This window comes from Hydractinia symbiolongicarpus, chromosome 13, assembly GCF_029227915.1.
Source record: "Hydractinia symbiolongicarpus strain clone_291-10 chromosome 13, HSymV2.1, whole genome shotgun sequence".
Classification (NCBI taxonomy): domain Eukaryota; kingdom Metazoa; phylum Cnidaria; class Hydrozoa; order Anthoathecata; family Hydractiniidae; genus Hydractinia; species Hydractinia symbiolongicarpus.
This window is the reverse complement of record NC_079887.1, coordinates 20926818-20949271: the sequence shown is the minus strand read 5'-3', so window position 1 is coordinate 20949271 and position 22454 is coordinate 20926818. Positions and strand designations below refer to the sequence as shown.

General features: G+C 32.7%; 3 protein-coding genes across 3 annotated transcripts; 2 read left to right on the top strand and 1 right to left on the bottom strand.

The window, feature by feature from the left end:
- The first annotated feature begins 1308 nt into the window (after window positions 1-1308).
- On the top strand, window positions 1309-15031 carry LOC130624241 (probable ATP-dependent RNA helicase DDX52). The gene is made up of 19 exons (XM_057439814.1): window positions 1309-1318; window positions 7347-7504; window positions 8296-8494; window positions 8633-8748; window positions 9019-9107; window positions 9396-9492; window positions 9920-10000; window positions 10093-10155; window positions 10421-10532; window positions 10855-10927; window positions 11161-11230; window positions 11696-11829; window positions 12347-12560; window positions 13003-13038; window positions 13473-13587; window positions 13851-13926; window positions 14094-14165; window positions 14333-14425; window positions 14888-15031. Exons 2-19 carry the CDS (start codon window positions 7415-7417, stop codon window positions 14931-14933), a joined length of 1776 nt encoding a protein of 591 aa, XP_057295797.1. The 5' UTR covers window positions 1309-1318; window positions 7347-7414; the 3' UTR covers window positions 14934-15031.
- LOC130624242 (carboxypeptidase D-like) lies at window positions 1854-7213 on the top strand. The gene is made up of 4 exons (XM_057439815.1): window positions 1854-2408; window positions 2664-2938; window positions 4174-4381; window positions 4648-7213. The coding sequence occupies exons 1-4, from the start codon at window positions 1942-1944 to the stop codon at window positions 5177-5179; spliced, it is 1482 nt and encodes a 493-aa protein (XP_057295798.1). The 5' UTR covers window positions 1854-1941; the 3' UTR covers window positions 5180-7213.
- Window positions 15032-15651: 620 nt separating the features above from the next.
- LOC130624243 (hemagglutinin/amebocyte aggregation factor-like) lies at window positions 15652-16568 on the bottom strand. The gene is made up of 3 exons (XM_057439816.1): window positions 16448-16568; window positions 15968-16331; window positions 15652-15886 (listed from the first exon to the last, which is right to left on the bottom strand). Exons 1-3 carry the CDS (start codon window positions 16551-16553, stop codon window positions 15847-15849), a joined length of 510 nt encoding a protein of 169 aa, XP_057295799.1. The 5' UTR covers window positions 16554-16568; the 3' UTR covers window positions 15652-15846.
- Window positions 16569-22454: the final 5886 nt, after the last annotated feature.

The following is a 22454-nucleotide window of genomic DNA, read 5'->3' as shown; positions in this document are numbered from 1 at the left end:
ATATGATTGGATATGATATATTATAATAATAATAGCGATGGAGGGAGTTACGACAATAACGCGCATCTTGTTTTTTTCTCAGTTCTTTTCAGATCAGCATCACGATTACTTGCACAAGTTACAGTGTGACATAAATAGATTATTTTAAAGCAACGTATATTATAAATAATGTATTTAAATCGTGTCCTGAAAATATAATTAAATCTTCTTCAAGATAAAATTAAGATATTACAGTAAAGTTTATTTTTGTACTTTTAATTGCCTTTGTTTACAAATTCTATAGACTTCGCGCCGAAAGTATTCTCGACATCGTCACACGCAGATTATTGGTATTTATACAATAAGTTTCCCTTTCCCTTTTCAATTTCTCGCAGTGTAATTACTTTCTCTAAAAGACAATAGTCTATTATGAAAGAAATTATTTATGCGAGTTGCGCGTACGCAGAAGGTTACATTAGGACTGTATTGTACTTTAGGGGTTCTTTTACAGCTACAGTTCCATCAAATTTACCCCTGTCTTAAGCTATTTTACCCTCATTCAAACCGAAAAACAGTTTAAAAAGTCAGAAAGAATTTCTGTTTTCCATAAAAAACATAAAATCTGGTTTCTGAGTTCGGAAAAACCTTCTTTTTTTTCTTTTTTTGGGAGTTTTTAATATACGGAAACTGTTCCCATATTGGTACCCTACACTTGAAAAACTGTGTGATAAAATACCAACTTAGCTAAAATACTGATGGCCATTAGGACTCACCAGGAAAAACAAAAATGATGCTATGCAGTCGTTTGCACGCCATAACAAATTTGGGATTATTTCGGCGTGCGATGTTGGTTCGCATGTCAAGAAATGGTGTGCAGTGGCGTGTGGTTGCATTTTTGGTTTTTATGCTGGAGATAATTGGGGTCATTTAAACTTGTGAACTTGTCTCAACTTTTACAGTCTCTATTTTTTTCCAACAATACGGGAAATTGAAGCAGGTTTGTGGTCTTTTAATTACATAGTCCTAGAGATTCCTTAGAAAAGTCAATATGATAAATTTGACACCTGTTTTGAAATTAAACAGATTTATCATAAGCATAAAAGAGCTCTGAGGACCAGGTTAAAAAAAAATTAAAGTGGAAAATAAATTTATTATCGAAGAATGGACGCTTAAACTAGGACGAGGGTGCTAATTCAGAGAAAAATGGCACAACAATTACGAGGGCTTTTCGGGCGAGTTCGGTGTTTCAAAAAAGCTGAAAATTTTGTGTGAAAAAGCAAGACTTTCTCTGTAGTAAAAACCAATGTTTTTTCTATGGAAACATTCAAGTCTGAGTTTATCAACAAGAATCATGTGGGTCAAATATGCTTTTTCTAGAGACTGGAGTGTAAATGGTTTATTAACAGCAGCACATTGAGCCTTGTATCCATATCTTTGCTGAAAAACATAATGGAAGATATATATATTACTATGGTATTACGAATAAACTGTATTAAAAGTTTATTGGCGTAGAGTTCTTGTTTTATTTGATACAATTCTGATATAATTTCCATTTCTATAACTTGACCTAAATTGTATACACTCCTGCTAATTATTTACAGGAGGAACTATAAAGGTGATTCTAGAGTGTTTAAAGCTCCTTTTTGAGGAGACTTATAGCCACCGAAATATGTGATAAAGCTTCCTTCGACCTTCCTGTTTATGATTAAAAATAACACAGAACAAAAATTCAATCCATGAGTCAACAAAGCTCCCAATCTGTGAGGGATGCTATTTCTTTCTTTCTTTTGTTTTTAACCAATTTATTCACAGATTGTGTTGCAACTAGGGAACCGAGTTGTAATGTTAACAATATAAACAAAGCAATTTAAGTTTCTATTTCAACATTTCCTTGTTTCTTAGAGAGAATATACATCTATTAAAAATAAGACTTCGCTGCTGGCTGGTGGAGAAATACAAACTATGTATCCAGTTACACTTTTGTGTGTTTTTCTTGTTGCTGTTAATGTCAATGCCCTTGACATTCGACATCATAATTATGAAGACATGCAAAATTATCTCAAAGCTATATCCAACAAATGTAGTAATATTACCAGAATTTACTCTGTTGGGAAAAGTGTAGATAACCGTGATTTGACTGTTTTGGAAATGAGCTTACAACCTGGTAAATACAGGCCTCTGGTGCCCAATTTTAAATATATTGGCAACATGCACGGTAATGAAGTATTGGGACGTGAAATGCTTTTATATTTGCTGGACTATCTTTGTGATGAGTATTTGAAGGGAAATCGAACTGTTGTTGATTTGATCAGCAATACAAGGATCCATGTAATGCCAAGTATGAATCCAGATGGTTATGAAAGATCAAGTGAAGGTGATTGTGAATCAGTCAAAGGTAGAGCAAATGCAAATGGTGTAGATCTTAACAGGTATGTTTATCTGAATTACATGAAAAGTCTTCTGTAAGAAATTTAAAGTTGTCTTTACATTTTAAAAAGGTTTTCAATTTCAAAACATAATAGAATTTAAATGTAACTTTAAATATTATTAATTAAAATGTTTGATATCTTTACCTACTTTTGCTAATACTATTTTAAAAGGACAACATTTCACAAAGAAGTGTGGATATAGCACCAATGTTTTGTTTTTTATTGTTTGAAGTGAGGCTAATTCTAACATTTCAGGAACTTTCCTGACCAATTTGTTAAATATAACCAAGAGATGCAACCTGAAACTAAAAGCATCATCAAATGGTTGAAAAAATACAGTTTTGTTTTGTCTGCAAATTTGCATGGTGGAAGTCTTGTTGCTAACTATCCATATGATGATGATCCACAAATGGCAGAAATAGATAGCCCCAGTCCTGATGACGATGTATTTCGTCACCTGGCGAAGGCCTATTCTTACGCACATCCAAAAATGCATTTTGGCCAAGCATGTAGAGAGTATTTCAAAGATGGTAATTAACAACTTATTATTTGTCTCTTTGTATTCCTCTAAATTATTTATGTAAGTGCAGGCCATTTCGTGAGAGGCGTGCGGTCGCACACGCACGCCCCCACACACGTGCAGATTTGTTTAGGCGTGCGATTCATCGCACGCACAAAACGTTGCCGTAATTAAAAATTATTGTATTTATAACAAAGAAAATTTATTAAATAAACCTTAAAAATAAACGATCATTCTTTTACTGAACTCTAAAATTAAACGATCATTCTTTTACTGAACTCAAAATAGATCGCACGTGAGCAAATGTTGATAATATGAATTTAATTGCTACCATTTGCTTTCTTCCTTTCTTTTTGCCAACCAAGGGGTATTATGCAGAACAGATATAGGTCGCTAACGACCTAGTGTGTGGTCGCTATCTTTTGAAGAATTTGTTTCTTTTTCCTTTCAAATTTTGCGAACCAATGAAAACATTGAGTTAATGATGGGATTGTCGATATTTTATTTTGTTTGTTCAGTTTGGTTAATGTGGAGATTATATCAGTGCTATAAATTTTTTGTAAAAATGTCTGAAAAAAGAAAGAAAGGAAATAAAGTTGAATTAAAAACTTTCTGTAAATATTTTGACACCACATGCAACTTTACTTTATGATGTCTTTTTTCCCTTGTCTCTTCCCAAATGTTTCTGAAATAGTAATGAAAAGCAGCAGAACAAGTCCTTATTACGCACAAGGCTATATTAAGGCTTTGCGAGTTTCATTTTAATGATTTTATAAAAAAATGCAACAATATCTTTTGGAGAATTTAAAAGAAATTCAGCATTATTTAAGTTGAAATAACGAGTCTGCTTACGACTTCTTCGTATATGGATTGAAATTCCTTGCCATATATTGTTGGAACTTGCACTTTGTTTGTTCCTTACGCCAAAACAGCAGCCCATGAGTGGTGTACAGGGGTAACTGAAATGTTTTTGTAAAAAACTTTTTTTTGATCACACGCGTCAAATTTTTTAGCCGTGGGAGATACCGCACGCCTGCCTAAAATCTTACGAATTGGCCTGTAAGTGCAAAAATTAATTTAAGCAAAGGTTTAATTTATCATGATGTAGAAAATAATGTTTACAATTTGTAATCAGAAAATTGTTTAGAAGTAAAGAAAAAAATATTCTACAATTTTTCGTTTGATGCACTTTTATCTTCGTTTGTGTTACTTTGACAAGTGATTTCACATATTTTTTATTCTTAGGAATTACTAATGGTGCCCATTGGTATAATGTTGCTGGTGGTATGCAAGATTATAATTACTTAAACTCCAATGCATTTGAAATTACTGTTGAGATGGCGTGTTGTAAATTTCCGAAAGCAAGTGAGTTGGAAGGATTATGGAATGATCACAAGAACTCACTGATCACATACATGTCAATGGTGCAAATGGGATTAAAAGGATTTGTTAGGTAAATGTTAACTTGATATACTATTAATTTTAGATTTATCCAGAAAACTTTATCTACATAGAAGGCAGATACTTAGTTTTGGTTAACTGTGTGCTACACATTAGCTGAACTGCTCAGTGTATAAAAAAGGGTAATGATCAATCAGTTATCTGAAGGAATTACTGGGATTTATACATGTTCACTTGCATTTTCATTTTTTTTATTTATTTATATTTTGATAATGTAAAAAAACTATCATTTGCAGTTTTGATCTTATTCTTGTTAAGATTTTCCAATGGAACACCTATAGCTGATGCCATTATAACTGTTACTCGTCCTGGAAATGTACAGGATGGTAAGCACCCAATCAGAACAAGCAAACAAGGCAATTACTTCCGGCTTCTTCTTCCTGGTGTGTATAATGTCACTGCTGTTGCAGCTGGTAAAACTATTACGACAGAAGTTACTGTTATTGGTATACCTGCCACCATTGTCAATTTCATCATCAGTGATGATGCTATTACCAGTCAAAGCATTCATGAAATGCAAACAAGAGAATTCTTTGAAGCAGAAAATGCTGCAGCAAGTGACCAATATGATGATACAACAGAGAAGAGAGTACTCTCACCCTTGCCAAAAGAAAAGCACAGCAAAGTAAAACGTGATAACATGGCAGCTGCTGGTGTTATTGTCAGCATTGGTTTTATTGTCTGCATATTAGCTGGTATTGTTCTGTATCGTAAAGTAAAAGAATTGCGTGCAACAGAGAAAGGTTACCATAAAATAACCCCTGAGCAAATATATACAGAAGAACCATAATTCATGATATAAATGAACTAATTTAAAATAACTTATATGAAAAGCACACATGTAATCAGTTTTAATTTTATGTTGTTTATCCCTTACTTAGTTTTAATTGTAATTTTGTCAATTAAAAACAAGACTTAAGCAGAGTAATTAAATTATGCTTTTAAAATCCTCATGGAAAAATAAGAAATTCTTCTTAACTCTGTAATAAATTTTTGAGGGTCTAATGGATACAATAAAAGTGTAAAGAAAACATTAAGATGCCCTTATTTTTTGTTTATATATTTGTTTACATTTGTTTACAGTAACTATAATAAATAAAACTAGATTTCATAATGACTTATTAATTTGCTTGTCAATCTTATTGTTCAAGAAATTGGTAGACTAGAAAACATTTGTGAGTATCGATTCCCACAATTATTTAAATTAGTCTGCATTGTATTAGCCTGTTCAATGTTTATTTTTTACACTGAAACTCAAAATTTTGTGTTACAGAAAAATTCAAAACAATATCATTAGGTACGTTGTACAAGTAGATTTCCACAAATTACATCTAAAATAAAATTAATTCTATTCTTTCAAGTAATGAACTATAACTTTCACACAGTGCTTTTTGTAGGATGTGATTATGTTGTATTTTCTGTTATAATATTGCTTGAGTATTTTTCAACATTGATTTTAATATTTATATATTTTATTTGTTTAATTTAACTACAATCGGTGACAACAAAATTGGCACAACATCACATAATTTTTAAAAGAATTCCTAGACAACTTACTCACTTTCTTTAATGTTTGCAGAAGGCTTGAGACTTACGATCTTACGGTATTTGGCTAAATTCATAATCTCAAGCTGGACACTTCATGGGACCTGAGATCGATTATTCCATAATTCCAGCACGTTAAAAAAGTATTCTAAATGCTGCTTGGCATAGAAGTAGGGCGGAGTGATGGCCAACTTTAAAAAATGTTAAAAAACTGCCATTGTGCTGAAATGTTTTGTCATCAATTGCAGATGTTTCTGTTAGCACATGAAAACATTTAATGGCGTAACTTATTTATTAATTTCTGCTTCACAAGTATAAACAAATAATGGATTATAATATCCCATATTAAATTATTTAAACATATTTTCATGAATGAGTGTTTTGATTCAAGAATTCAAACTCAAGTTAAGACTGGTGCTTTTATTTAATGAAAAGATATGTTTGGTCATAGTTCGTCCTATTAAAGATAATATGCAATGATATACAGCGTTAGCAGTCTCAGCATGCTGACATAAGCAGCGGGATTCCCGTAGTAAAACAATATAGTCACATGATCTGAGGCGAGTATTAGAGATTAAAATAAATGCTGTAGATATACACAAGGCAAAAAAGTGGAAAAAATATAGAGCTTTATTTAATAAGCAATTACATGGAAAACACAGATGCATTGCATTTTCAACGTAGTATAACTTTTCATATGGATTATATCAACGATAAATAATTAGGCTTCGAAAATCTTTTTTTTTTAAGTAGCTAGCTAATTATTTACACATGTTTAGCATCTTTTCAGTAACTTTAGAAAGTTACGTATTAATGCCGAAGATTATTCTGAATATAAATAATTTACTTATTAGTGAATAAAAGATTATACAAACATTGTTTTCATTTTCCCTAAAAATAGAGCTAACCTACCATGAGGTTTGTTCTGCTGTGTCTGACATTTTGATTTTTCTAGAGGGAAATTGTTGTCGGCATGGGTAGCATGCATTGATTGATAAAAAAGTTGTGGAAAAAACAGCTGAGTCATTTTTTGTTTTGCTCTCATATCATTGCATATTATATTTAAATAAATTGAAAATAATGTTTGAACTAACTGATCTCTGAAAAAAGCTAGTAACAAAAACTGACTTGTGTAACTTTTAGCTTGTTATATAATAGAGGGACTTGTTTAGGCAAATACATGTATGGTGGTAACATTAGTTTATTTTTATATTTATGTTATTCTTATATCATGTAATTTGGAAAAAATATAAAAAAGGTGTGGTAAAAAAAAACAAAAGCTTTATCTATCAAATCCTGCTATAAATATACGTTGCTTTTAAGCATTATATAGAAATTAACTGTGTTTCTAATTTCTAATACGTTTGTGTATCTGATATTGCTTTGTTGTTTTCTAATTTGTTTTATTTTTTAGATCGCAATCAGTGTTTTCTCCAACAGACATTTTGAGATAATACTAAGTAAATTTTTCTAAATAAAGATGGTAGACACACATGATTTATTTAAAAAACTTGGTTGTGGTGCGAAATTTGATTTAAAGCGATTTAAAGATGATGCTGACAAATTTCAGGTATAAACTATATGTGAATATTTTGTTGGTAATGTATTTTTGTTAAAACTGAATTGAGATCAGAATAATCAAATTTGTGGCTGAAGATAGATCTACTGGAAAAAGACCATTTGCATGGATGTTATTGTTGTTTTATCTGTTGATAAAAGAAAATTTTAGAATTATTGATTCAGGTAGTGATGTAAAAAGTGCTTCATATTTCTTTTTAAACATTAACTTTGGGTGGAAGTGGGAGCCTAAAATAAAATCTCTAATTAATATATTATTATAAGGTTTTATTAAATGCTACACTATACATCCACAATTACAAGGCTGGATCCAAACTCTTGAAATGTGGTAACATCAGCAAGGCTGTCTTTTTCCAAATTTTATGGCTTTTACAGTCTGATTTCGGTTTGTTGAATAGTGCAACTAATAAATGTTAAATGTTGTTGATCTCAGCCATACATCTAAGAATACCTTTAACCTTGTCCACCTCTTTATTTATTTGAATTCTTGCTAGAAATGGCACCATGCGATTTATTAAATGCAGTCATTACCTAATTATAATAAACATTAAAGAGTGTAGGGAAATCTTTGTCAGGCATATCACTACAGGTGTATAAATGATGAAACCTTTATCGTTAAATGAATTATCAAATCAAGTCATGTAATCTGCAATATGTTTTTGTAAATTATTCACACTTTGCATTTTCATTTTTGTAAATACAGAGTAGGTGGAAAGTTATGATGAGTGATGAAATTTATATTTAAGTTTTTTAAGTAATATATACATGTTCTGTTTATGTTAGATTATCAACAAATACAAGAAAGCAGATATCACTAGTGATGCAGCAGAGGTATTGGATTTCTTTGGCAGCAAAACCAATCACACAACAACACATCATGCAGATGGTAAAAAAACAGAAAATAAAGAAGACACAATTGAAATTGAAACACTGGGTAAAAAGAAAAAGAAAATTAAAAAAATTATTTTAAATGATGAGGAAGGTAGGTGGAAAATTGAAAATTTAGATTAATAATTCCGTCAGTTAAACTTGAATCAGAATTGTGCGTTACTTTGGCACTGGTCAATCATGAATGTTACAAACACAATTATTGCACTGATTTTCTTTTTTAAACTTTCAGGGCAAGATGAAAGTGATATACAATTATTGCGTGGAGCTAAAAAGAAAAAGAAGATCTCCGAAATAAAAGAAAAGAAACTAAACAAAGATCAACTCAAAGAAAAACACATGGAGAAAGTGTGTATATATTTCTACTGATTTCCAGAGATTCAGTAAATCCAGTGAATTTTAACTTTGGCTTGATTTAAGTGTCAAAGGCTAAAGCCAAGGTGTCATAATTTTTTTCGTGTGCCGAATAGTACATCCATGAAGAGGCAAGAGTATATGCATCTCCACACAAATGTCTCAATTTCTAAAGTTCTAAAAAGAAACAGCAGTTAGGTGTTAAACATTTAACCGAAGCCATTTTTTAATAAGATAAAGAAACAAACTTATTATTTATTTTAGATCAATCTGTTTCGCAAAGAGCATAAAATATATATTCATGGCTCTGACATTTCTGATCCTATAAAATGTTTTAAGGATTTGCGGAAAAGGTACAACAGTTATAGTTTTAAATATTTGTTTTCCTATTTTTGAAGTCTATTTAGATTTATATATATAAAAGAACATGATAGATAGAACATGATAGACTAATAGATGATTTGATATTCTTTGGCATAAAGGGACAATATTTATCTGCGTTCTAAGATAAGTTGAACTGCATTGGTAACAGAGGGACTGTTATTATTAACTGAACAAAAATACTGTGGTTACTGTTTTGTATTTTATTTTTTTCTTTATCAAATGCTTATTATTTTTAAAGTAAGGTAATATTTTTATAGATATGAAGTTTCAAGCGTAATTTTAAGAAATATTACTACTAATAACTACACAACACCAACACCGATACAAATGCAAGCTACACCCCTAATGCTGCAGGCTAGTCATTACTTTTCAATCTTATTTTCAATTTTTGCTGTTCCGTAATTTTACTCTTAAAAATCTACGCACATGATCTCCATTGCACACCAACTAGTGTGTATTGATCATTCAATTTTTCGCAACGAACTGTTTTCATTTGACAATCAGCATCACATCGATAAACTTTCCTTTACTGAAGTAAAAATGAGGAAAGATAACAATTCTAAGATTATTATTCATGGCCTTGGGGAAGGGCATATTGTCATTAAAAAGACCCTAAAGCGAAGTGCTGTACATAAAACATAAAAGGTTTATCATGGCTCAGCTATGTATTTTACCCCGACCATGATGGGGGAGTGGATTTAGTATGCAAGCCTGACAGTCAACAGGCTTTATTAAACTCACTAAAACTGCGAGTTGTGAATGATCTAATGATCTTTTTTAGAATCGTGAGCTTTTAGCTTGTGCACCAACTGGAAGTGGTAAAACGCTAGCTTTCATAATTCCACTGTTATGTCACTTAAAGGTGAGATGTTTCCTGTTTTTACTGCTAAAACAGCTTTGATTGTGACAGTTATTGTAAAAACCCGCCACTTCTTGTTATCTCCTTTTTTTCAGGAACCAAGAAAAGTTGGATTTCGTGCAGTAGTTATTTCACCTACCAGAGAACTGTCACAGCAGGTCTAGCGTGTTGTTTGTTTTAAGTTTATAATATTCTAGTTGATGTTGTTATCACCAATCAAAGAAAGACATAACCTACTATGTTCTTCATTTTTTTGTCATGTCTGTAGTTGTGTGATATTAATAAGTAGCACGTAGTATTCAGCTTATTAAAGTACAGGTGGTACATGCTTCCAACTGTGACAGTTTGACCATGACATTCCATGCGCAACTAAACAATTTAAATAATTTAAAAACATTTTTACAGTTGTTTGTTATTTTTTAGATATACAGAGAATTTGTACGCATGAATGAAGGGATCGGGTTCAGGATACACACGTTATCGAAGGCTAAAGCATCATCAAATAACTTTGGTCCCAATTCGTCCAATAAATTAGGTACGATGCTATATCTTGTAGTATACTCTACTATTGTAAGTAGTTTTGTAGGTCGCCAGATACGATGTAATATCGCTGATTTCATTTTTTTTTTGTTTATATTTTTTTTAAAAATACTTTTGTTACATATGGTGAAGAAGAAATTATTAATTTATATTCCCAAGAAGTTCACCAAATAATGGTATTTGTGTAAACTGACTGTTCGGCAGATGGAAAATCTTATACCAGACATAAATGTTTGGCTGTCATCATTACAAGAAACGAAGAATTAATAAGCTAGAAATAACGAACTTTATCAACCGTGGTCCATCTATTTTTTTAGATATTTTAATAGCAACTCCAAACAGACTTGTTCATCTTTTAAAACAAGATCCACCTGGCATAAATCTAAGCAAGTATGTTATCCTCATTTATTAGTGTGTAGTAGTAGTTTAGGTAGAGCTGTTTGTAATTTTGTCTCTATACTGATCACAGCGTGCACTCGGTAAGACTTAATGCAGTCATGGCTCATAGGAATTACATGGATTTTCTTATTCAAGTAATTTGTACCTTGTTTACCGTTTTTGGCGAAGAAATCAGGAATTTGTATCTTGTGAACATATTAAGAATATTATAAACTCCTTTTTAGTGTGGAATGGTTAGTTCTCGACGAAGGTGATAAATTATTTGAAGAAGGTGATACAGGATTCAGAGAACAGGTAAGTGATAACAGCAGCTTCTTCAGAAAGTGTTTGAATAAAAATGTCAGTGTGTATCATAGGTTTTGTTTCTCGAGAAAATGCTTCTCTATTAAAGTTGAAGGTCATTAATTGAATGGTATGCTATTTAAGATCTACTTAAATTTTCTAAATAAGGCTTATGTGAGTGTTTAGTATCTTTGGGTAGAGTGCAAAGAAATATAGGATGCGTTTTCTGAATCAGTGAATATTTTTTGCAAACCCCTTATGTTGGTGGAGTGCTATCTTGACAAGACAAAGTCTGGAATTATTGTTTAATTTGCTAAAATAGTAAGAACTCACAAAAGCCTTAAGAGTTGTTTATCTTATAAATCATATATAGAAGGAGGTCCTTAGTGGTTTTGTTGATCTTCTAAAATCTAGGTATTTTTCAAAACTGGCGGACAATTTATGTCATAGTAAATCCTGTACTAAATATGTTTTTAGGTCGCTATGATATATCAAGCTTGTGACAATCCATCCATTAAACATGCGCTGTTCAGCGCTACATTAGCCAATCAGGTGGAAGAATGGTGCAAACTTCATCTTGATAACGTTGTCAGGGTAACAGTCGGTGCAAGGTACTTTAACAGTTTTATTTCACATGTACATGTGCTCTTTTGTTGTTGACACCATTGTTTAGTGGTTGTAAGTTTTCTAAGGTTTTTTTGTTTTTACCTGATACCTGAAGACGAATGTCTCATCAACTATCTCAGTCTTACGTCAGGTCTTTCAAGCGTTGCTTTTTCTGCCATTTACATTTTATCCGTCGCATCGCGAATGTGGGTTAAAAAGATACGGTTTGTCAATTCAAAAATGTCATATAACGAATGCTGAAGATTTTTAAGATTATTAGACTGTGTAGTCTCTTTTATTTAATTGTGAACTTATTGACAATTTATTTTCTCATGGAGATGGCAATGGTAGCTGAGGATGCGTACTAAGGTACCCCAAACCAGGTTTCATGCACAAAGCCGAATAAAATATTTCTTTGTGTCTAGATCTCTGTACCTTACAGCGCTTAGAGTTAAGTCCAATTATACCACTAACGATTTCTTAAAAAAAGACGTTTTCACAAACCATTTATATTGTTTATAGAAACTCAGCCACAGACACAGTGAATCAGGAACTAATGTTTGTTGGTCAAGAATCTGGAAAACTGCTTGCCATGAGACAAATAATTCAAAAGGGATTTCAACCGCCTGTTCTTGTCTTCGTGCAGAGCAAAGACCGAGCTAAAGAACTTTTTAATGAACTGATATACGATGGTTTAAATGTCGACGTCATACATGCAGATCGAACACAAGCACAGGTTTGTGGGTTTTTTTTTGTATCGATGGATTGCTTGATGTGTATTTAGGCTTATCGTGTGTACTCTAATGAGCTCTTTCCTCGAAAGGAGCGCTCATTTAGGAATTATTATTCTCAAAAATACATTTTAATTATTTTGCGGGACTGTTTTTATTTTGTAATATTGGTGTTTTACAAGTATAAAATTTAAATTGAATTTATTATATCTTTTTTTTCTACTTTACCTTGCGTAGCGCCTCCCTCGATTGAGCTCCAAGGCTTCTTGAAGTGCTAAAATTTCTTGTGCCAAGGCTTCTTGTATTTTTGAATTTATATACGAGAAAAATAATGTTAGCTGAAAATTCAAGTGTTTACTAAGATTTATTTTTCACTTTTCATTTTATGTGGAAATGAAAGAACCAGTTTGTCATTACTCTAGCTGACTTTTTTTTTTTGTTTTTTAGCGAGAAAATGTTGTGAAGTGTTTCCGAACTGGCAAGGTAACACCTTTTTTTCTTTTCTTTTTTTGATTTCCAAATAACTTTAATATCAATCCTCAAGTATGCCTTTACGGTTCGGAGATCCATTTAAATAAAATTTAAAACTTATCTGAGAAAAAGAACACGTTATAGATCATAAAAATAGCTGTTTGTGCAAAAAGTACTGGAAAACAGTAACTCCTGATAAAAAACAAGTTCAAGCTATTTCTGATGTTCATTCTGATGTTACTTTCTTTGTCACTTATTTGTTAAGCGCATTGCAACTTTAAGAATAAGTTGTTCTGGAAAGTTCAACAACAAAATTTTTATTTTTTATTTTTGTTGTCAGCCATTTTAATATTTCGTACCTATTTCTCGTATCAGAACAACACCAAAAGAAACTTGCGTTTTAATCATTACTTAAGCAGTGAGAAAAATTTTAAACTGTTCCGTAGATCTGGATTTTGATTGCAACAGAACTAATGGGGCGCGGTATTGACTTTAAAGGAGTGAACATGGTTGTGAATTATGACTTTCCACCCACTGCTGTCAGCTATATACATAGAATAGGTGAGTTTAAACTTCGCTGTATAAATAATGTTTTCACAGAAACTTTCTTACCACAAATGTTTGATCCCTATAAAAAATACGTCAATAAGCAACGCTTTATATTAAATTTATATTTTACTATTTTACAATGTAGTTCGGAAACTTTTGCCTGCCGTTAGCAAGGTGATGTATAATACATCGGTTATACTGATGAACCTTCATCTACATGGCATTTTTTATCCGTTTTTGAAATTAGCCTTTTTTTACTTTTTTATAAAAAACAGGTCGAACAGGTCGAGCAGGAAGAAAAGGGAAAGCTATCACAATGTTTACTGAAGACGATGTAGTTAATCTCAGAAGGTGAGTTCTGTTGATCGTGCTTCGAAAAAAAGTACTAGTTTTATTTTTAAGGTTGAGACGTATGGCTTACTAATTTAAAATGTTTCGTGATATTCTGGATATGGTTTTTATTTTATATTTTGGTTAGTACTGAATCTATTCTGTATCTCTAAATTTTTTAATGTTAGCATTGCAAATGTTGTGAGGTCGTCTGGGTGTGATGTGCCAGCATGGATGCTACAAGTAAAAAAACCGGACAGGTAAACAAACGTTCTGATTGGTTGATTCAATTTATTACTAGAAATTCTGAATGGCTTTTTCCATTTCCTTTGTCTTGATTGGCTTATTGTCATACCAATCACAAAGTTACAAGGAAATTAGACTCTGAAAAAAACCTGAATGTATAAAACATCTGTTTTCTTTTCAGACGAACGAAGAAGAAACTGGAGAAAGCGCCGTTAAAACGTGCCCACATCAATACAATATCCAAATATGACCAACAACACACTAACAAAAGAAAGTAAGGATACACTGTCACTGTAATAATAGCCGTATTTTGTGTTTCTGTCTGCAAACAAAGTGTCGTGCAACGGGGGGCACAAAATAGCGTGTAATTTAAAAACAGACGACCCCGGGTTTTTTTCTGAGAAACATACTATTTTTTTGGAAACCTGTTATCGCCGTTGGCATCCATGCTCTCAAAAACATCTTATATAAGAATAAAAAATGTTCGGAAGTGTGTTCGGATGTTTAGATGTCATGCAAACGAAAGAAATGACCATATTACTTGGTCTCCTCAGTGCATGCGATCTTGCGTACTTTATAGATCCTCACTCCCACGTCTATCTGTTTTCGATATTGTTTTTATGTTCTCATGTTATTGTTTGTTTTTCTAAGACGTGTCGTTCTGCGTGAAAATTCATTGAATAAAAGTCTGGATTCTCAGTGGTTTTCATAGTTGCTTTTATTTCTTCTCATTTAGACAAATGATTGAAATGTCGAAAGCAAAGAAAAGTAAAAACACGTGACGGAAAAGTTAACAAGTGTTTTCTTACTATGTCACACTTAATCGTCAGCAAACGCGATTGGAAATATTTTTGCTAAATAAATATATCAAATACATAAATTTGTACTGTTTTTAATGTTATTATTGAAGCAATCTTTTCCTAATTTTTTGGTAGTAATCCTGCTATAACCGAATGAACGCCCATTCTCAAATAAACACCGTTTCTCAAAACGCCCAGGGCGTTTCTTGAAATAGCAATATTTTCTAGTATTCCTAGTCGCAAAGGTACGGTTTTATTTCCACTAAATGTTCGTTTTTTTCGGACTGAGGTAGCAGTATTTGTAAATTACACAAGTGTAGCTTCTGTGAAAAAAACTAATCTTTTAAACGAACGCCCTTTTTGAGAAAACGCCCATACTTGGATACTTGGTACTCCTGGCACGTTTATAAAAACCAAATCCCAGACCTTAAAACTTTTTTCATGACTTGCGTGTAACGCTAGTTAACACCTTTTCTAAACACGCCCTTTCAAAGATATGGTCCATTATGAAAGTTTGTTAATAAAAAAAAGATTAGGGGGAATAAATATGTTTTTTTAAATATTGAATCCGTCCTTACTTTTCATCGTTAGTTGAAGGGACCGAAAAATATTTTTGGGTGAGTTTGAAGCTAAAAAGCTGGGAAAGATAGATCATATTCTTGTATGCATGACTTTAAGCTGCTCCAAATGCAAAATAAGGGTTTTAAAAAGCAAATTTGTTAAAGAGTGGTGTATTCAGAAACCAAGATGTTACAAAACCAAAAGTTATCATATCCAAAATTGTAACTTTGTTCGCGAATTTTCTTTTCATCAATACAGCCTGTCGTGCTAATTGGCAACTTTGATCGAAGAAGATTTAAGAACGAACAGCGTTTTGTGTTCACCATCTTGATTTCTAGTAAAGTCTGCACGAACGGATAGCGAAACGACGATCCCTAAGATTTAAATATATATTAAACAACAAATCCGAAGCAGTTTTAATTTATAATTTCATGAAAATATAAAAGATAACTTACTTGTGGAATCTGCTATACTGAGCCTTTACTCCTGAAATATAGGTTCCCCGAGGCGTGACAAATCGGAAGACACCATCGAATCTATTCAAGTAGGACGACCACCAACATCGGCGAGTTCGTTTAAATTTTCTTTGTGTACAATGAAACCGAAATCGTCTATCTTCAAATTTGTTCGAATGAACGCCAGCCATTCCACTCAGAGCTGATTGAAAGGGGCACACGAAAACAAAGTATTCCCTGTGGAAGTTAATCGCTGGACTCCACCACCTGGATGCTACAGGGGTGTTTCGCCAGCACCCTATCTTCCAGCGACGATCTTCATGCAGGTTGCTATGGACACTGTACAATGAACCAATCATTTTCCCTAAAAATTGAAGACAATACAACATAGTTTCGCATTTCTATCAGAGATGGTCATTTCAAAAGTTGGGAAAGTATTTCAATTTGTGCACCCTCTTGTTATAATATATCATCCCTCACCTGGTCTGCAGGAAAAGGTGAACGGTTTGTCGAAGTCATTCACCCAATCATGCGCCACTGCACCAACAGCTCCAACAATACACAACGCAACAAAAATTGACTGCATCTGAAAGTAGTAAAGTTGTAAAATAGTAATATACGTTTGCTTTAAAGAGTTCCCTATATTTCGAATTGCAACAGCTATTCCATCCAGACTAAATCTAACAAAAAAATTTAACAGTGCATAAGCCACTCACCTTGTCTTGTATCTTAAAAACAAGTTTGATAACTTTTTCATCAATAGCTTCTCTTTTATAGCTTTTTTTATAATTCATCGTGACGTAATTTGTGGTCATAAAATACCATCAGGCTGGGTTTTAATATATAAAGTTTCTTTGTATACAATTACAGTAGATACCTAATCAACCCACAATGCTAAATTAAGTATTTCCGCTTACAATAATCTTCCTGTCAGATTTTCTTTCGACATTGACATGAGCACGTCATTCTATTCTCCGAAATTTGAAACTTCATAGAAGGAAGCAAAGAGCAGGGCAACATACTGCGCATGCGTAAACAACAATGCAGAGTAACAGACCTAACGTTCTTTTCCTAAAATGCACATAAAGTACGAATGTATCGTATAGTATGTCGTCGATCGCAATTCGGTAACGGTAATTTAACAAAATTTGCGAAAACCTTGAAAAATTTCCAGGAATTATGTTTTTACTATTTGGGAAATTATGCTTCATGTGACATTACACACAGGTTGGATAAAAGCTTAGTTAAAAATAAAAGGTTTGATAAAAGCTTATTTCTGCCACCCTTTGCCACCTCCACGCCAGTCTGCCAGGAATTAAAAATAATATAATGTTTCCAGAAGTGTTCTTATATTTACCTTTGTGAATTCAATTATACTCGCCTAGTTTATCAGTATTTTCAGCCATGGTAAAAATAATCCCCACTTATCATCCACCATAATTGTATTCAAAAATTAAAAATAGCTTTACATACATAGCATTACATTTACATACATTTATTTATGTTTTTTTTTTATAAGAAGTAAGAATTAAAATCAGGAATATCGACAGGTTTTTTGGGTTACGTACTTGTTAAAACAAATTTTGTGTCAGGATTTCTAATCAGAAACAGAATGGCAAACATTAACACTGTCACAAAATTAGTTTGGCGGGAAATTGACAAGAATGTTAATGGATCATATATTTTCGAATTTAATTCGGTACAACGTTCAAATCGGAAAGAAATTTTCTTACTGTTCTTAACAAAATTTACCGCTACAAACCTTGAGAAGAGAGTCTAGTAAGAGATTGAAAAGTTTTTTTTAAATTTACAAGCCAGCTTATCTCATGGATACAACTTTTCGGTAAAAAGAAGTTAGTAAAAAACGATCAAAATATTTTGTCGACTTTTCTTTACCGACCGACCAATTTTACCAAATTTTTGTTGGCCAAATAAATTTGTTATTTATTTTTGCCTTTCTTTTTGTAGATGTACCGCCAAAAACCAGGATACGACGCTTTTTGGTTTACATTTTAGTTAAAATTATTTTATTAAAAATGGATATTATTTAAAAATTACGTGAGTAAACTTCATGCAAGTGACCGCACGGATGTTTGTTTCCTAGAGTTATTCCAAGGAAAGATTCCTGTCCAAGAATACTGAAATTTTTTTGTTTCAAATCTTCAAGAAGAACACACAAATTCAGAACCAAATTAACACTAACTGTCAGAACAATTTAGCACATCTTCAACCTCTTCCACAGGACTTTTTATGTCTTATCAGCGCTGCGCTTATTGATAGGTCTCGCCGTCCAATATGAGATAACATGTCCTGGGATCGAGGTTGGCATATCTTGAGATTATTTAAAGCAAATACTCATGGTTTTAAATTCCGAAGCGTCTCAATCTGTTAAGGCTTTTAAAGAAACATAAAGTATTATAGCACAGACTTGTAATAGAGCTTACATCTTCGAACAAGCACTTGAAGTAGGCCTTTATTTTAAACTAAAATTAAAAACTGGGCTTTGTTTATGTGATAAAACTCGTTAAAACAGGCCATACAACACCTTTGAGGAACTGGGATGCGATGAGATGGCTACAGTTCCCTATTTTTTTTTGCTAAGTAGTATACAATACGTTAAAAAATGACCAAAATAGCCAATATAGAGGGTTTAGCCCCAATCTTAACTATATAATGTCTTGACCTTAGATAGCTTAACATTCTGTTTATTTGATCATAGTCATAAGAAAGAGAGGTACCACTGGGTACCACTGTGATTGAGCTCCGCTCCGGTATCTGACTCCCGTTTAGAAATTTCCTAGTGCCCAGTATTCTTTTAGGGGGACCAAAAAATCAGAAACAGGCGGGAAGCTTTGTATGCTAGGTACTTTGCAGAAGTTTGCCTAGATTTTTTGATATTATGAACTATGATTGCAGGCGCGGATCCAGGGTTAGTCAGATATGTCGCGTGACTAAGTGTAAATTTGACCAAAAATGTAAGCCAAGCGAATGATGTCGACGTTCTGGGGATTACGCTACAGGTGTTGCAAACCATAGTCATGACTATGATTGCACAGACAATTAACGAGCATAGGGAAATAACCAACATAATTGTCTATGGTATGATATTTGTGACGTGTGCTTTCTCACCACAATGTATTTCAATGTGCAATACGGCAATTTTATATACGAATGAAAAGCATTTGCATTATGACCGGCGCAGTCAAATGTAGTGCAAGTAGCGCGCTACAACGCCCGGGAGGTAGCGCACGAAGCAACTACATTTTGCTGGTACAACCCTATTTAACATCTTTCAAACAGACAAGTCTTAGTAAAAAACATTTCTTGCTTGTAGTTACAAGCAACATTGCAGTTTGGCTTTTGACTTATTCTGCCGAGAAATTACAATTTTAATCTATTTTTGTGCCATCTTTGTCGTGGAAATTCCGCTTCAGACCTTGTAAAATGCTTTAACGTCAGCTTTGTCTCAAAAATATTCATTGCCCTCAATCCACACACGTAAGCTGTATATATGTAAACATTACCTTTTTTTAACAGTAGTTCTTCGATTATAAGTTTGAAAACTAGAGCTATTCTAAAATTTCTCCAAACAAAATAGTTAAATACTATACCTAAGCCGTTGATTTGATGTAGAGATGATAAAATAGAAAGTATTTTGTGCTCACTGGGTGTTGCCATTAAATGGAATAGGCACGGAGCACAATGTAAAAATGTTATATAAACGCATGTAGCGGAGTTTTGTAAAATGTCAGTGTTTTCAAAATTACTCCCTCTCGCTTTTTTATGTAACAAAATCACTTTATAAGAAAGGCGCCTTTCAAAAAATTAAAAACATTTTACTATGTAAAAATGTAAACTTTTTCACACATGTCTTTCATCAATCAATGGCATTCGAATGGCATTTAGGTATTATTACCTGGTATAACAAAAAATTGGACGAATCGAATAAGTTATTCTGACAAATCAAAAGACTACATAAAATTGACGATTTCAACGGATCAGACATCTTTTATGTGATGGAGAAAAGGCGAAAAAGTCATCCTTTCTTATAAGTCTTTTTGTGGTGTCAAAATCATGTTTTTGATTGATGGACCTCGCCAAAATTAAGAAACTTGTAAGGAGGCATTGTCTAGTAAAATGACTTCAGAATTTAAAAAACGTTCACTAGTTGGCCGTTTGTTGCTTGGTTTCTTATAAAAAACAACGTGTATACAGTTACTGTTTGTTTTCGCATTTTTAGCCACTCCTAATGTTGGCAGCGTTAAAGGGTGTGTTTTGAATTAGAAAAAACTGTCGGACGTACGATCGATACTTTGGATGGTAATAACTTTTGAACTCAAAGAAATTGATCCCGAAAATCTTTTTTATTCTTTCAATATTGAAGGGAACTAAATTGTACAACAGTTAAAATTTAAAATAATATTGCTCGGTTTGAGAAAATGGAAAATGATGTACACGGACGTACACGATAAAACTGACGACAAAAATCTATAGAAACACTTTAAACTTTATATCGAATGAGTGTTAAAAATTAAATTAATTTATCATTTCATGTCAGCTAACAGAATGTACCATAATTAGAACTTTCAGTAATATTTTTGACTACAGAATTCTTAAAAGTTGAGTAAGAGTTATGCTGTCGGACGTACGCTTTTGGTGTCGATATATTCACTTCAAATTTAAAAGGATTTTTGCCGTTCAAGGTTTAGGCAAAAGGTAAACTTTTCGATTGAATTCAAATTAAATAGATTTTTGATCCTCATTCTTCTTATATTGATTATAAAACGGATGCGTACGTCCGACAGTTTTCTGAACAAATCAAGAAATATCCTAAAAGTTCACACCATAGGAAAATAAAAGATACTTTCTGTGAGCTAGACTTGGATTTACATAAAAGAAAGCAAAATTTTTCTTTTCTTTTTGGATTAAAAATTATATAAACATGTTTCTACAACGTACGTCCGACAAGTATTAATGAAAATTTAACGAACAAAAAAGAAAAAAATAGGACTGCAATGACTTCAGATATTGTTAACGTAGGTACAAGGATGTTATCTGGTTGTTAGTTGTGTTGTTTTAATGAATCTTGTTAAAACAAAAAAAACAGGGGAAAAAGTACGTTAAATCAAAAACTGTCGGACGTACGCTTTTTAATTATATCATCGTTTACCTGAATTGCTATGTTTTTATGACGAGTTTGAATGAAAAACATCATTATTAAGTTATTCGTTGATACTTAGACTACTTCTCGTATTTTGAAAACAATTATACTCAATGAAATCTTATTTTCAAGAAAGAATTTACTGTCGGATGTACGTTTAATTTATTTGTAAGCGCATATTTGTCAAATATCAGATTTAAATTTACTAGAAACAGTGGCAAAATGACTTTTTCAAGGAAATAAAAGTTAAAACGTCAAAGTGATTCTGCATTAACATTTTCATGAGTCTGGACTGACGTTAAGAACTGCGTACGTCCGGCAGTCGAAACACAATAGTTAGAATGGTGTAGGGGTCCGTATAATGAAGTCAATTCATAATTAACAAATTTTACGCTGAAAACCGGAAAATATAATGTCTATAATCTTTGAAAATGAGCTAACTTATCCTTTTATGCGAATTTTATTTTTTGACGTCTGGCGTTACCCAATTCAAAACACACTCAGCCTCTTTGAATGAATTTGCGTTGGTGGCGAGTCCCTTCATATCAACGAGATCTTCTTTTTTACCAGGTTTAATGGAATAATTGTCTGTATCCTTTTAAATTGATGTTACTACAGTCTCAATTCCATCCTCATTTTTCACGATGACTAGTTACTCTGTTTTGCTTGCACGATCTTGGTTTCTTTCTTCAATTTTCTTCTCATCCACTCAGACAATGTACTTTGAATGTGAAACCCTGCAACTCTGTATCAGTTCTACGACAATGCTACCGCTGAAGATTTATTCATCGCACAGACCGTGATTAAATCGCAGATCAGGCACATCGCGCATAACACGCGCTCAGTTATAAATCCTGATTCCAGTTTTATCAAAAGGGACCTTTCTCTCTCCTGGCGGCTGGCTCTAAATTAGACTTAAAACAGTCCAATTAGTATTTAGCCTATCAATCGAAAGACGGACCAAACGAATTGGATTTAGATCTTTTAGAGCTTCATCTAGTGCCTTTGCTAAGTTGTTTGAATTTGGTCTGTGCATAAATTAGGAATCGAAAAATATGGTACATGCTAAACCATATAAATTCCCAAATCGCACCGGCACATTCATTTGCTCTTCGTAAAATATTCGTCGAAAATCTCAATGCTTGAAGTAAAATTTGTTTAAAATATGGGGCTATTCCAAATGTTATGTATATAATAACCAAATTGGTACACGGCTCTAATTAGGGAGTTGTTTATTGCAAAGGGATCTGACGCCCCATGAAAGCAGTGAGCAGTGGGAAACTTAAATTCACAAACGTTCTTCGTAACACTTAAACTATATACTAT